Source organism: Parasteatoda tepidariorum, chromosome 3 (genome assembly GCF_043381705.1).
Source record: "Parasteatoda tepidariorum isolate YZ-2023 chromosome 3, CAS_Ptep_4.0, whole genome shotgun sequence".
Lineage (NCBI taxonomy): Eukaryota > Metazoa > Arthropoda > Arachnida > Araneae > Theridiidae > Parasteatoda > Parasteatoda tepidariorum.
This window is the reverse complement of record NC_092206.1, coordinates 8,883,828-8,898,689: the sequence shown is the minus strand read 5'-3', so window position 1 is coordinate 8,898,689 and position 14,862 is coordinate 8,883,828. Positions and strand designations below refer to the sequence as shown.

At 35.1% G+C, this 14,862-nt stretch overlaps 1 protein-coding gene across 1 annotated transcript in view; it reads left to right on the top strand.

Moving 5' to 3' along the window:
- Window positions 1–14,862, top strand: part of LOC107448499 (follistatin-related protein 5) — a 43,265-nt gene that overhangs the window by 16,796 nt on the left and 11,607 nt on the right. Inside the window, exons 6-11 of the mRNA XM_071178312.1 lie at window positions 1,749–1,964; window positions 4,127–4,293; window positions 6,297–6,334; window positions 7,406–7,638; window positions 9,764–9,895; window positions 12,701–12,963. Of these exons, the coding sequence (XP_071034413.1) occupies window positions 1,749–1,964; window positions 4,127–4,293; window positions 6,297–6,334; window positions 7,406–7,638; window positions 9,764–9,895; window positions 12,701–12,963 (1,049 nt within the window). The remainder of the gene's footprint in view (window positions 1–1,748; window positions 1,965–4,126; window positions 4,294–6,296; window positions 6,335–7,405; window positions 7,639–9,763; window positions 9,896–12,700; window positions 12,964–14,862) is intronic.

Sequence of the window (14,862 nt, the reverse complement as noted above, 5' to 3'; positions counted from 1 at the left end):
TCTACGTCAACTTTCCGCTGACGCCCAGATAAGGCGCTAGTCCTAAGAAACCAGGCCTTGAGCTAACAAACCAGTATTTTGTTGGCGTCAGCGGGACGTTGACGTCCCGCTGACGCCCAGATAAGGCGCTTGTCCTAAGAAACCAGATCTTAAGTTTGAAAAAGAGCGACATCAAATATTATTATGCTTTTATTGTTTACAATATAACGCCTTTTTTTCAATTTGCATTTCAACAAAATAAACCACAAACCCAGATAGCAAAATAAGGTTTATTTTCACTCAGCAAAAACCGTTTAATGTAATCCTAAAAAGGTTTGCAATACGGTTTACGTGTAAACCTTCTAAGCTTTAAACGAGATCTGTGACAATCTGCTCTATTCTACGCACATTAGACGTGGTAGAATTTAAAAAAAAGAATCTTTGTTCAGACAAATATAATGCATTTAAAATTGAAACTTCCTGTATGACGTAACTACCACTATAAATATTAAATACCGATTCACTAGTATATAAAACATGTTGACTTTATACTTACTAGAGTCATCTTCAAATCGATGAATGTTGACATGGACGATAATCAAATCCCCACGCCGTACTTATCATTGAAAAATTTTTCGTAATTAGTTTTTATTTTTATGTATTACAAAGATCTTATTAACACCGGCTAGTCACCCTACTTATTTGATTTCGGTCATGAAAGGGAAAAAACATTCCTTAAGTTGTCCATTTTCTGCATTTTTTAAGAGTTCAGCCGACAGCAAGAATTTAAAAAAAGAAAAAAATTAGAGCAAATGGCTTGTTAAAAAACATCCTCAACTTTTCCTCAATATCCTATGCTTGTACCATGAACGCATCTTTAATATTGGGAAATATTCAGAAAGCCATATTAATATCCAGGATGGCTGATGGCATATTTTCTCGGATATTATTAGTTTTTCTCTCCCCCCGCTTTTTAACTTTATTATATTTCTCGTCTGAATGCTTTTTTTCTCTCCATAAAACTCGCCATTGATAAAAATGAGGCTACCGCAGACGATTTTCCTCCTATCAATTATTTTAAAGATTACTTCAATTATATTTGCTAGCTTATAGCTTTCATTGAAAAAATTAATAAAAAGGATAGTTTTGCACTTTCTTTATCGTTAACTATTATTTATTCCGTATCTCAGATGAACTCAATGATCAGAATGAACATAATAGCATTGGCAGATTGCGTCACTAATATTATTATTGCTTGTCTAATATTATTTGAAACCACATTGTTTCTTTTGTTTATAGTTATGCTTTTTAAGCATGAATACTAACTAATAATTAATAAAACCAACTGAAAAACTAAATAATTTAAAATTAACAGTAATTGAAATTAAGAAAAAATAAGTTAGGTATTGAAACGGAAAATTAATGGAGAAATAGTAGGGGAGAGTGGGGTCAATTTTCATCTTATGAGAGTGACGTAACAATTATTGCTTGTCTAATATTATTTGAAACCACATTGTTTCTTTTGTTTATAGTTATGCTTTTTAAGCATGAATCTTTAAAAACTAAATAATTTAAAATTAACAGTAATTGAAATTAAAAAAAAAAGTTAGGTATTGAAACGGAAAATTAATGGAGAAATAGTACTATTTCTCCATTAATAAGGAGAAACGTAAAAAAAATCACATTATAATTGTAATAATAATTGTATAAAAAGATTTCCAAAAATGAATTATTATATAAAGGATCACAGTAATGGTGTTTTCCAACAGGCAATGAATATTTGGTGAGCATAATGTTTTCCCACTATGACCAGAACAACAACGGTCAGCTGGAAGCAGAGGAACTGTGGCAAGCTGCAGAGAGAGATCATTTGGGGCAGTTGTCCACCTCTTGCATACTGGCCGACATGTTACTCTTTGATGATGTCGATAAGGATGGCCGGCTCAACATAAATGAGTTTTACCTGGCTTTTAGTAAGTTATACAGTAAGTTGGCGTCATTCCCTTGGCGGCTTTTTTAGCTTCCCTTTGTTTTGTTTGTACGCATATCTTCATAAAATTTACCATACTGTTATTGATTGGCAAATATCTCCAGAGAATGTTAGTTTTATAGAGGTTTTCTTTTTTATACACATATGGATCAAGATTTTTTTTCCTCACCACATCGTTTATACATTGCGTTAAAAAATTGTAAGACCAATGGCGGATCGGTGCATTTGTGCAAATATACCGCGATATCATATTTAGCACAATTGGTGCGTTCATGACAATGCACATTTTAGCGGGCTTATCATGTATCTATTATTGATGTTGAGACACTTTTTATACCAATTTAAACTTTTAAAATAATTTTAATTTTGTTAAATCCATACATTTTTAAAGAACTGAATATATTGTTTGTATAGGTGAGAACACTAGTAAAATTTAGCACATTATGCATCAAATCGAAAGAATTATAAAGCTTCCCTTCTAGTGTATTTAAACGAAAACCTGGCATGCAAAGGTTTCTTCGGGTTATTAACGATTACCCTAGCAACAATTTTACCTTGGCCCCAGTTGAGCTCAATATTGGCTCAATATGGGTCCTACTTGCACATGCACCAAGAAATCAATATTGGGATGCCTAGATTTTTAAATATCGGTCCTATATAGGGGCAATATCGGCCGTTATGGGACCAATATAGGGCCTATATTGGCTGAATAATGAATATAAAATATCAAGTGAATCTGATAATTCTATATAGGGCCGATATTGGTTGTAAAGTGGAGTTAAAATATCAAAATATCGGGTAAATCGGCCTGTTCTATTTAGGGCTAATATTGGGAAAATAATGGCTTTTTGAACAGTTATTGAGCCAAGATTCGTGAATATTGGTCCAATGAGGGCCCAAGTTATTTTGCTGCTAGAGTCATCTGAAAATATATTCTAGTGGTTCAAGCTTTCTCCTCCATGGCATGGACCAGTGCGCGGGCTGGCTCAAATTGCATAGTGGCTTTTGGAATCCACTCTTATATAATGTTGGTTTAAGAGCCGATAAAATCCAGGCTCGGTTGGGTGGTTTCGAGTGATAATAATAGTGTAGTGAACACTTCGGATCATCATTCCCAGATCGACGCTCAATGGAGCGATTCGAATAATAAACTGAAAAATATCAATTCCTAAAATTATGAAACCCTTTCAACAAGAAACACTCGGCCGAAATTTACTAAATTTTACACGAAAACAAAATTTATAAAATTCACGAAGAAGCGCTTAAGTTCATCTATCAAAAGGTACCTCATGATTGACTTCAGTTAGCATTATTGGTAACTCCTTTCTTCATATTGGTGACCAGGACGTGATATGAAATCCCCAACATCGATGGGCGGTCTACATTGAGCAGTTGATTTGCTCACAAAATAGCTCTCAAAAATCCGGTGTAGTAAATAAAATTCTCCAGGCCAATAAGTAAAGAAAAAAAAGAAAGAATGAGCGAAATATAATAAATAAATAGCATAAATTAACTAGTGGTATTCGTTCCTTGAATTCTATCATAGATAAAATTCTGGCAGGGGAGTAACTACCACTATTATAGTATGTATTACCACTACTTTATACTACTACTACATACTACCACTATAGACTAATGATGATTGAGGACCAAAAACGAATTCCGAAGAAGACATTTTTAAATCTTATAGGTCTGCAAACTAAAAGAGTGTTTAAAATTGTCGAATTGGCGAAAGCCAAGATTTTTAGTTCCTTAAAAATAAAACCTTTGCATGCGGGGATTTAAAAAAAAGCTTTTATGTTTCCTTCTCCATACTGCTTATTTGTTGAGCTTTACCTTTGATGGCTGTTTGTGATATGTCGATGTTATTTCATTTGTTATGTTCATGTATTTTATTTATAAATATTATATTCTTTATATTGTTATAATTTCAAATTATTATATTTTTGTTAGCACTTTGTTTTCGAAATGCGTAAGCTTATGTATTGTAGCATGACATGTGACAAGGGGAATTTGATGAATATTTATGACAGAGGCGTTAAAATAAGGAAAAAAAGTGTAACATCATTTATAACAGCCTCATAAGTGAGCATGAGATAGTGTTGCAAAAGTATTTTAATACAATTACTTTTCCTTTTTCCTTAAAAAAATTTCCAGGTGTGTCTGTGGTTTCTCTGGATAAAGCTCTGGAGGTAAATCACGTGACAGCCAGAGTGGGGGATAACGTGGAAGTGAAGTGTGACGTCACGGGAACTCCACCGCCTCCAATTATTTGGAGACGAAATGACATGGATCTATCAGTGCTTAACGACGAGGAGATAAAAGTAATTAAAATACCTCTCATTTGCATTAACCACTTCCATTGCCAACTTTTTTTTAGGAAAATTAACAAATGAATAAATATTTAAAGAAAATTTTTTTAATAGAATGAATCATCAAATTCTGTATTCCATTATTAAAAGTAGAGAACTTCAACAAAATATAATAAATAGGTTTTAAGTTTCTCAAAAAATATATATTTATTTGTTTGTGTACAATTTTTAGAAACCTTAGTGGCATTTTTGCAATTTTAACATCTGAACTTTTTCCTTAGTCTCTATTTTTTTAAAAAGAAAATTGACTTAAAAGCAGAATATTTTCATAATATTAAGGGCGTTCTTGTCATTTTTTATAACTGACACGATTTTTTTATTTTATTTTATTTTTATAACCGTCGTTAAACAGCCGACCCGGCTTTTTGAGTTTACGACTACTAATGTTCTACTCCGTAGCCTTGTAATTTTGAACACAATCCAGAAGACAAGAAAACACCTAGATCAAGTATTGGGAGAATTTTGCCTTCGTGGAGGATTTTTTAAAGGAACTAACCCGCATTTGCGTTGCATGGAAAGGAAAACCACGAATAACTCACACGGTTAGCTTGACGGCAAGAGGGCTCTAACCCATGATCCGTCTACCAGGGAGGATTTATTCAATGCAGCGTAAAAATAAATCGGAAATAATGCCTCACTTGAATATTTGAAAGAAATTCATTCCTCGCCCTCAAATCACCCCCATTTCGCTCAGAAAAAAAAGGAGAAGCGTTCAGATGAGATTAAGGGAGTTTTCAGGTATCATTTAAAAAGACTTAACAAAGCTTTTTGCTGAAAAAAATACATTTAGTATTAATTTTTCCGAAGAATTGCTATAATTACTAGACTAAGGTACATTTCATTAAAACCGTAGGAAATTGTGCTCACGACAAATTATCGCTACGAAGAATTGTGCTCACGACGAGTTGCACTTTCAACAAATTGTGAATATGACGAATTGCCTTTGCGGCGAATTGTGCTCACGATGCACACGCGTCTCTGCAACACGTGTTCACGACGAATTGTCTCACTACAAATTGCGCACTATGAATTGTCGCTGCTACGAATTGTCGTTGGAGCATATTATCGCTACGGCGAATTGCGCTCACGACGGTTTGTACTTGCAACGATTTGTGAATTTGATGAATTGCCTTTGCGACGAATTGTGCTCACGAGGAATTGTCTCTGAAATGAATTGTGTTCACGACGGTTTGTACTTGCAACGATTTGTGAATTTGATGAATTGCCTTTGCGACGAATTGTGCTCACGAGGAATTGTCTCTGAAATGAATTGTGTTCACGACGGTTTGTACTTGCAACGATTTGTGAATTTGATGAATTGCCTTTGCGACGAATTGTGCTCACGAGGAATTGTCTCTGAAATGAATTGTGTTCACGACGGTTTGTACTTGCAACGATTTGTGAATTTGATGAATTGCCTTTGCGACGAATTGTGCTCACGAGGAATTGTCTCTGAAATGAATTGCGCTCACGACGGTTTGTACTTGCAACGATTCGTGAATTTGATGAATTGCCTTTGCGACGAATTATGCTCACGAGGAATTGTCACTGAAATGAATTGTGTTCACGACGGATTGTCTCACTACAATTTGGGCATAATGAATTGTCGCTGTGACGAATGGTCGTTGGAGCATAGTTATGTAGCACATGCATACAGACTAAATGTAAAATTAACCTTTGAGCAATTTGTGATTATTAGTTTCTAAATAAAGTAGGGGTCCCATCTCCTTAACTCTTGCACTTAAAAATTGTATTTTTTTATAATTATAATTGATTAAAAAAGATTTTGACCACTATCATATACATATAATTTAAATTACCAAAAACAATTAATTAGAAACGATGTTAAGTGTTATCGAAAATGAAACACATCAGCGTACTTTCAAATGTTAAAAAAATAGACCTTGAAAAGATGAATGAGATGAATCCGTTCTCTTTCTTTGCAGGTTTCCCAGGTATTTGTGGACGGTTCCCTCTACTNGAAAAACAATAAGTTTCATTTATTGCGCATAAGCTACAAGTAAACAGAACTCATTAGATAAGTTCAAAATGGAGAAGATTAAACAAAGGAAAGTTACGTACATATGAAAAAAGGGGGGAAGAAAAATAATAATAAAAAGAAATAACAAACAACTGGGGGGGGGATAAAAATTTTTTAAAAAATCCGTAAAATAAAAGATATAATCTTTTCATCAGCCCACACGAATATATCCGCAAAAAAGTTAACGATTAATCCGTTTTATCTTCATTTTGAACTTATATATATCAATAAAGACAAAAAGGATAAAAGGAAAAAAGAGGAAAACAGAGAAAATTAATTTGGAAAAATAAGAAAATAATAAGTTATATTTATTGGGCATAAGCTGCTCTTATATAGAACTATTAAAACAAGTTAAAAACATGGAGAAAACAGGGAAAATGATGTAATAAAGATTAATGAAAAGAAAAGAAAATAATATATAAAAATAAAATATACATTTTTTATAATTTTACTTAAAAAAACATAAAAAAAGCCGGAAAACAAAATAATGAAAAGATATAATCTATTCATCAGCTCACCCGATTATATCTGCAAAACGAAGTGCTTTCCAATATTGTATTAATGTAGCCAAAGCAAAAAATATCGAGGCAATAGTGTAAGGGAGCAAAAAAAATTTAAAAATCCTTTATCTATATATATAGTACTGTTTATAGCCATCCAGCCTTACATTCCATATACAATGTCTAAAGTGCTTATTGTGAACTTGTTGAAGTCCACACAAAAATTGATAACAGTTCATCGTGCACGGGTGACAAAAATGAATGCTCGTCCTAGGATGATAAAAATCACCGACTGATAAAAATCAGTGACGCCTACAGTTTGTACCCTAGACTTCCCCTAGGCATTCGTCTGCACCCGTGGGGGTGACTATTATAACGAGGTATAACTATTTCAAGTAGGGGTGTGGGGGTCATTGATTAGGGCAGGTTTTGGCCGGGGTCGACGAGAGAAAGGGAATCTTTTTCTTCTGTCTATTGCGTTAGCCCTCCCCGAAATGCGCTATTCTTGTTTCCATAGCAGCAGACTGCCTCAAACTGGGGGAGTTCTTACCGCAGACAAACTACATTTACTTCTTATATTGATGCTCTCTGTTTTAGCTCTACCAGAAGTACATGTCGTACCAAAACTTCAGTCGAGGGCTCCCGGTGAATTGGCAGAAATGGAGTGTCACGTGATTGGAGTCCCTCAACCCAGAGTGTACTGGCTGAAGAATGATGAGGAATTAAAAATGGGTTCCGAGAAGTACACCATCATCGGTAAGTATTCAACTCGAATCTATCAATTTAAAAAGCTAATACTCGGCACTGGAAGCTTTCTTCACTTAATGTGGGGATCGGAAAGAAAAGGAGCACCAGCAACCTGCTTGGTAAAAATGGAGAATGCAGTAAGGTTGCTATCTAGATAAAGACACATCTACGTTTCTAAAAACTTTACTACAAATGCTGAAATGAATGACCACCAACACAGGCTACACAGGCGTCGTACAGAATCATGCAGAGCTTGTAAGATATCTGGTAATTCCCTAACTGCCGCATGTACGATTCTTTAGCACCTTTTTCGAATATCGCTGCATATTTGGTGACACTTATCCTTTTTCTATGACACTCATTCAAAGCGAAAATGTTTGATGGTTTTCCATTGATGGACCAACATAATCACGATGGTAACTATCAATAATTCCATCATGAATCATTATATTTTTGATGGTAACCAACCTAAGTAACCATCTCCCCAATGTTGGAATTCGGACTGATTTATGATGTTCCAACATAAGAATAGCAACTTGTTTTGATGGTTTGTGCAAGTTGAACCATCAGAAATTGCCATCATAGTTTTCAAAAATCAAATGTTGGAACGATCATGAACCACCATCACCGCAATGTAGGAATTCGGACTGATTTATGATGGGCCAACATAAAAAAATTGTATTGATGGTTCATTCCTGAGAGCCAACAAGAATTCCCATTAAACCATCATGGACACGTATAGTTGGAACCCTCATGAGCCATCATGGATCATCATCGATTGTTGGTCCATGACAATCAAAATTCTCATGAGGGTTAACCATTATAATGTATTAAAGTAGCTGATGATGAAAGTTCGTTGGCATATCAAAAACATGAAAGCATAATGGTAAATGTTGGATGATTGAGACCATCAAATGATGTTGGACTAACATGAATCGCAATGAAACCTACATAAACCATCAAAATTATTTGATGAGACCATCAAGAATTTTGACTAGAGGTCCTTTGCTTTGCGACCCCGCATTGTACTGTAACTGTTGCTTATTTTGACAAGTTATATCATCTCTGGCAGTTGTAAGCTGTATATTTTATTAGCTAATTTCTGATGATGTCGAAATCCCTTATCTGCACAGCTAATTTTTACTTTTATTTTTAATTATTTTTTGCCCTGATAAAGAGTGATTGCCTTAAATAAGCATTGTCATCGTTCCAAACTTCTTCCATGTGCTATTAAAATATTTGTACGACCACTAAACGAATCTGGTAGGACTTTGTGGTTTTCCTCTCCATATAACACAAATGTGGGTTTGTTCCATCTATAAACTCTACGTGAAAGCTAGTTTGTTCCACTGTTTGATTCAGGAGTTTCTTTGTTTTGTCCAAAACTACAAGGCTACGGAGTTGAATATTTCCGAGTCAAAATTCTTGATGGCTTCCATCAAAAAAGGTTTATGTTGGTTTCAGTGCGATTCGTGATGGTTCAACATCATTTGATAGTCACCATCATCCAACATTTTCAATTACGCGTTCTTGATGGTATCTGATATGCCAACAAACTTCCATTATTCCATGAACCATCATTCTATCCAAATGTTGGAAAATGGTACTTTAATACTATGATGATTTAATTTAAGGAAAAGTTTGATACTCATGAACCAACAGTCCATGATGGTTCCCATTGTACATTTCCATGTCAGTTATCAGGAATATATCATAAAAACAATTTACTTTTTTTATGTTGAACCATCATAAATCAGTCCGAGTTCCTACATTGGAGTGATGGTTACTTATGTTGGTTACCATTAAAAAATATAATGGTTCATGATAGAATTATTGATAGTCCATCAACGGAAAACCATCAACTTGGGTTGACAGTAGTAAACTTAAAAATAGTTCAGCTGTTCAAAGCTTGTTCTAGAAAAGAAATAATCATGTCCCTTGATAAATTCTCTTAAAAATGAAGAAGAAAAATTAAACACATTCAAGGATAACTTGTATAGAAAATTACCGTCCTGAGGAAGGAAGTTAAAACCAGTTTAATTGGTTGGGGTGTTTTCTATTCTCTCTGTTTCCTGGGTTTTGTTTGTCCTCACTTAAATATTCATTGATTTATACAAAGACTTTTTCTTTTCAGGCAACAGTACGGCATTGGTTGTTGGAAAGATCACTTACAGTGACACGGGTGCTTACATGTGTGTTGCCAGCAATCCTGCAGGAGTATCCAGAGACATTAGCTCTTTAGTTGTACAGGATCAACCGACGACAAGTATTACAATCTTTCTTAAATGAAATAATCTTTTTGTATTAATGATAACGGTTAGTAAACAAATATTTTTATAGTTTGTCTAAAATATTAACTACTCCAAACATTCGTCTGGATCTGTGGCCGTGACTATGGTAACGAGGTATGACAATTTCAAGTAGGGGTGCAGGATCACTGTTTTGGATTGATTTCGGCGCGGGTCGGCGAGAGATTGGGAATCTCTTTCTTCGAACTATTATGTTAGTCCTAGAATAAAGCTACCTTCCCTAAAATGAGGTATTCTTGCTTCCATAGCTCCAGACAGCTTCAGACTTTGTGGCGGGAGGAGTTCGTAGCTTAGACAAACTGTACAAGGTTTTTTTTTAAGTAAGGGCCGTTTTATCGTGTACATTAATAGGTGATGCTTGCGTCGCAGCAAGTGTTTGTGTCGTGCCCCGGCATTCCTTGAGAACAACTGTGCTCAGTTGCAGCTGTGTAGGTAAATTGTACTGTCAGATCTGTGCTTTAAAATGTTTAAATTTAACAAGTAACCCACCAAGCACGAGATACGGTAAGTGATGCGTTTTTTGTCGGTAAAAAAAAAAAGTCTGCTACATACATTCACACTTAGATTAGTTAAGTTACGATCTGTGAAGTAGCAAAATTCCCTGCCATGCTGACAGGGAATTTTGCTACTCTATGACAATGACTTTCTGCGCAGCACAGATCCCAGCTTTATTGAACTCTTTTGGTTAGGAAGTTTTGGACCACCCCTCCCTACAGACCAGATCTTGCGCTAAGTGGTTGTCATCTTTTCCGACATTTCAAACATCAATTTGGTAGCAATCACTACAGTTAAAACATAAAAACGGCCAGGACCTTTTGGCTAACGGAGCAGGCGGAAAATTTATATGAAGAGGATATTCTAAATCTAGTTGTCAAGTATGATAAGTGTTTAAACAAACTTGTCAACTATGCTGGAAAAAAAAGAGAAACGTGTGTAGAATCTGGAAATAAATTTGCTTCTTGAAAATTTTCTTTCGTTTGATTTTTATTTTAAAACGGTCCTTACTTAAAAAAACAACCAAAAAAAAAAAAAAAAAAAAAAAAAAAAAAAAAAAAAAAAANAAAAAAAAAAAAAAAAAAAACAAGAATATTGAGAGATGATAAAAATTAGTAGCCAACATGTTCTTTTCAGAGAAGAAAAACGATTTTCGATTTTGGTCTGACAGAATAATTTATTCTTTCGTAGTACACTTGAAAAACGTAGTTTGTAAAATGCTTATTTTTTTTATATTATTACATATTTATTTTGCACTAGCTGAATACCCGTTCTTCGCACGGGGTGAAAAAAAGTAAACAATCAATATATTAGTAGTGAACAATATTTCGAAATCATACAAAAGATTGAAAGATATATTCTATTTTCATGCCGATGAGATAAATGAAGAAATCGCTTACTAAGAATCATGGTTTGTTTGGCAAATAAAAATAGTTAGCATGGAATATCTAAAACTAGTACTCTTATGATCGATATAGCCGTTAATGTAATGTTTTTAACAAGATTATGTAATTTTTTATGCCACCAGTATTGGTTCTACAGTTCCTGACTCATTCAAAAGCCGACACATTATTTCCTTTCGTGAACAATCCACACTGAAATACAGTGCATTATATTATGTATGCATGCTTAGAATCTTTATTTTAAAAAAAAGTATTCAATGTATGAGTACATATTTTAGTGACAAACCTGAGACCTATTGAGGTCGGTAAAAGTAAAGCGGGGATTAAAACCATCCAAATTAAACGAGGAGGAAACTTAAAAGATAGTTCCATGCCCTCTTGTCTAATAAACTTATTAACTTTAATCAGTTCTTTTCTCCCTAACTCTTCGTAAATTTGAATAGGCATATGAAGATTACACGATTTTCCAACTCTCCACACTTTTTCCCACTCAATTACCATGGTTTGGGAAAATATTTCGTTTTCTTCTCTTTGATGGAACGTTTCATTAAAATGTTGCACTACACCATTAAAGATTTAAGTCTAAAATTATAGTAAAATAACCGGCAGCTGTGTGTCCACCCGATTAACCATAAAGTTTAAGGTAAAGAACATTTTCCACATTTACGGTTTTGAAACCGTTTACAACAAGCATGTATATAAAATCATGAACATAAATCTATACGGTTATTTTACCATTGACTACTAGCATGGTTTCAAAACCATAAAAAGGAAATTTAACTGGACATAGGAGCTAAGCTTATCGTTAGGTAATGGGCATTGGAGAGACAAATTAGTGAGAAACTCTTCATGTCTTGAAGGGGATGGAGGAAATATTGTGGTGTCAACGTAGGGACTCGAACCCCTGTTCTGTCGGTCATGAGACTAACAGATAAGCCCTCTCGACTATAATATGCACGTTGCTGCAAAGATATAAGTGACTTCACTAGGAGAGATTAGTTGGTACGATAAAATTCTGCTTGTTTAATAGTATTAGGTGAAAGCAGTTGATAAACGTTTTTTCTCACAGTAATCAGTTTGATTACATCTTATTTATGGTTTGTTAACTGTTTTGTTTCCATATGGTAAAATAACAATTTTAAAAAAATGTTGAACTATTTTTTCTGATGAATCTCTAAGAGTGTATACTGGAGAAAGTGTATTGCAGAAAAGCAAGATTTCTCGAAACCATGATACCGGAAAGGCAGAAAGTGCGGAGAGTGGAGAAATCCTCTTATTCAAATATTAATTGTGGACCTCTATTAATTGTGCTTAGTTTTTCAAGCTGAAATTAATTAATTGCGGTTTCCTTTTGTTCTTTTGCAGCCATGCCCCACACAGCGGGGCACAGGTTCTTTGCCTTCCATGACTGGGGAGTATCTGTGTATGAGCCGGACAATTGCCGACTCTACCACCAGATTCAAAGCACTGATGTCATACCGGGTACCCAAGAATATGTATGTGGTGACCGCGGTCTGAATTGTTCGTGGGGAGCGGCTATCAATGTTGCTGACAGATACGTATACGCATCTCAACCCAACAAAGACAGAATACTTATTATATCCAAGATACAGATGGTAGTGGTCGACGTAAGTTCCCACAACATCTTCTCTTTAAACCCAATGGGTTATAACCTTAGCTTTCTTCTTATCCACCGTGTTATAACTCTGAAGAGTTTTAACATTCATGTATATATGTAGGGGAGAGTTGGACAAAACGGGATACCATTATTGTTTTTATTTAGTACGGAATATCTGTTAAGGAAAACCATACATTATTTTCTTTGTAGCTACAGCATTTATTGAAGCACACAAAAAACATATTTTAAACTAATTTTAATGACTGTGAAATAGTAAAAAAAATTAATTTCCAAACTCTTACATATCTCGTTTTAGCATACCTGGGTTGGATAAAACGGGATAAGGTTTACAATGTTTAATTTTTTGCATAAAACTGAGGGAAAAGCATAATTAACTTTCAGAGAACTGCAAAGCAAAATTTCTATAATGAGTGCTTACGGTGAGGATTTCGCTGGCTGTGTCATCTGCGCTCTAATTCGTCCCAAAGGTGTTCTATGGGATCGAAGTGAGTGCTTACGGTGAGGATTTGGCTGGCTATGCAATCTGCTCTCTAATTCGTCCCAAAGGTGTTCTATGGGATCGAAGTGAGTGCTTACGGTGAGGATTTGGCTGGCTATATCATCTGCTCTCTAATTCGTCCCAAAGGTGTTCTATGGGATCAAAGTGAGTGCTAACGGTGAGGATTTGGCTGGCTATGCAATCTGCTCTCTAATTCGTCCCAAAGGTGTTCTATGGGATCGAAGTGAGTGCTTACGGTATGCAATCTGCGCTCTAATTCGTCCCCAAGGTGTTCTATGGGATCGATGTGAGTGCTTACGGTGAGGATTTGGCTGGCTATGCAATCTGCGCTCTAATTCGTCCCAAAGGTGTTCTATGGGATCGATGTGAGTGCTTACGGTGAGGATTTGGCTGGCTATGCAATCTGCGCTCTAATTCGTCCCAAAGGTGTTCTATGGGATCGAAGTGAGTGCTTACGGTGAGGATTTGGCTGGCTGTGTCATCTGCGCTCTAATTCGTCCCAAAGGTGTTCTATGGGATCGAAGTGAGTGCTTACGGTGAGGATTTGGCTGGCTATGCAATCTGCTCTCTAATTCGTCCCAAAGGTGTTCTATGGGATCGAAGTGAGTGCTTAAGGTGAGGATTTGGCTGGCTATGCAATCTGTTTTATTCCCATATATAGGGGCAGTACAATCAGTGGCGTAGCTAGGTAACCAAGGGCCCTGGGGCAAATTAAAAAATTGGACCCCACTGCTTTTTATCAAACTGATTAGGTTTTATCAAATAAAAATATGAAATATACAAATACTTTAAAAATGCTAAGCTACAAAAGCTCTTTTTTGTGCACTGCAGGGAGGTAATAAGAATATTAAACAGTAACAACATAAATTACAATTAATACTTGGTGTAGGTTTGGCTAATAAAACGAAATAGAGAAGATTCGAGGGTTTATTATATAAAGGTCGGGCCTACCAACTGACTAAATAACAATTATATTTACAATTTTTTCCTAGCTTTAGTTTTCGCAAAAGTATCAATGACTTCGTTTAAATCCAGGCTTGATGCGGTTTTGTTTTCAATTGCTATTAACGATAAGTCGGAGTTATTAACGATAAGTCGGACGACAATTGCTATTAACGATAACGATAAGTCGGTAACTATACGTCGGAGTCGAGTTTGGCCCATATTATTTCTTAAATAATTTTTTATTATTTTTAATTTGCTAAATGACCTTTCTGCTGCAAAATGGCTGCAGAAGTGACAGGAATTGTAAAGAATAATATCATTGCTGTAAATACTTCCGTTAGGTCGCATTCTAGCACTCCATATTTGCTCATTATTTCCTTACATAATTGGTGAACAGTACATGCTTGAGTTAGAAGAGGTAAAACTAGGTGGTAAATATTAATA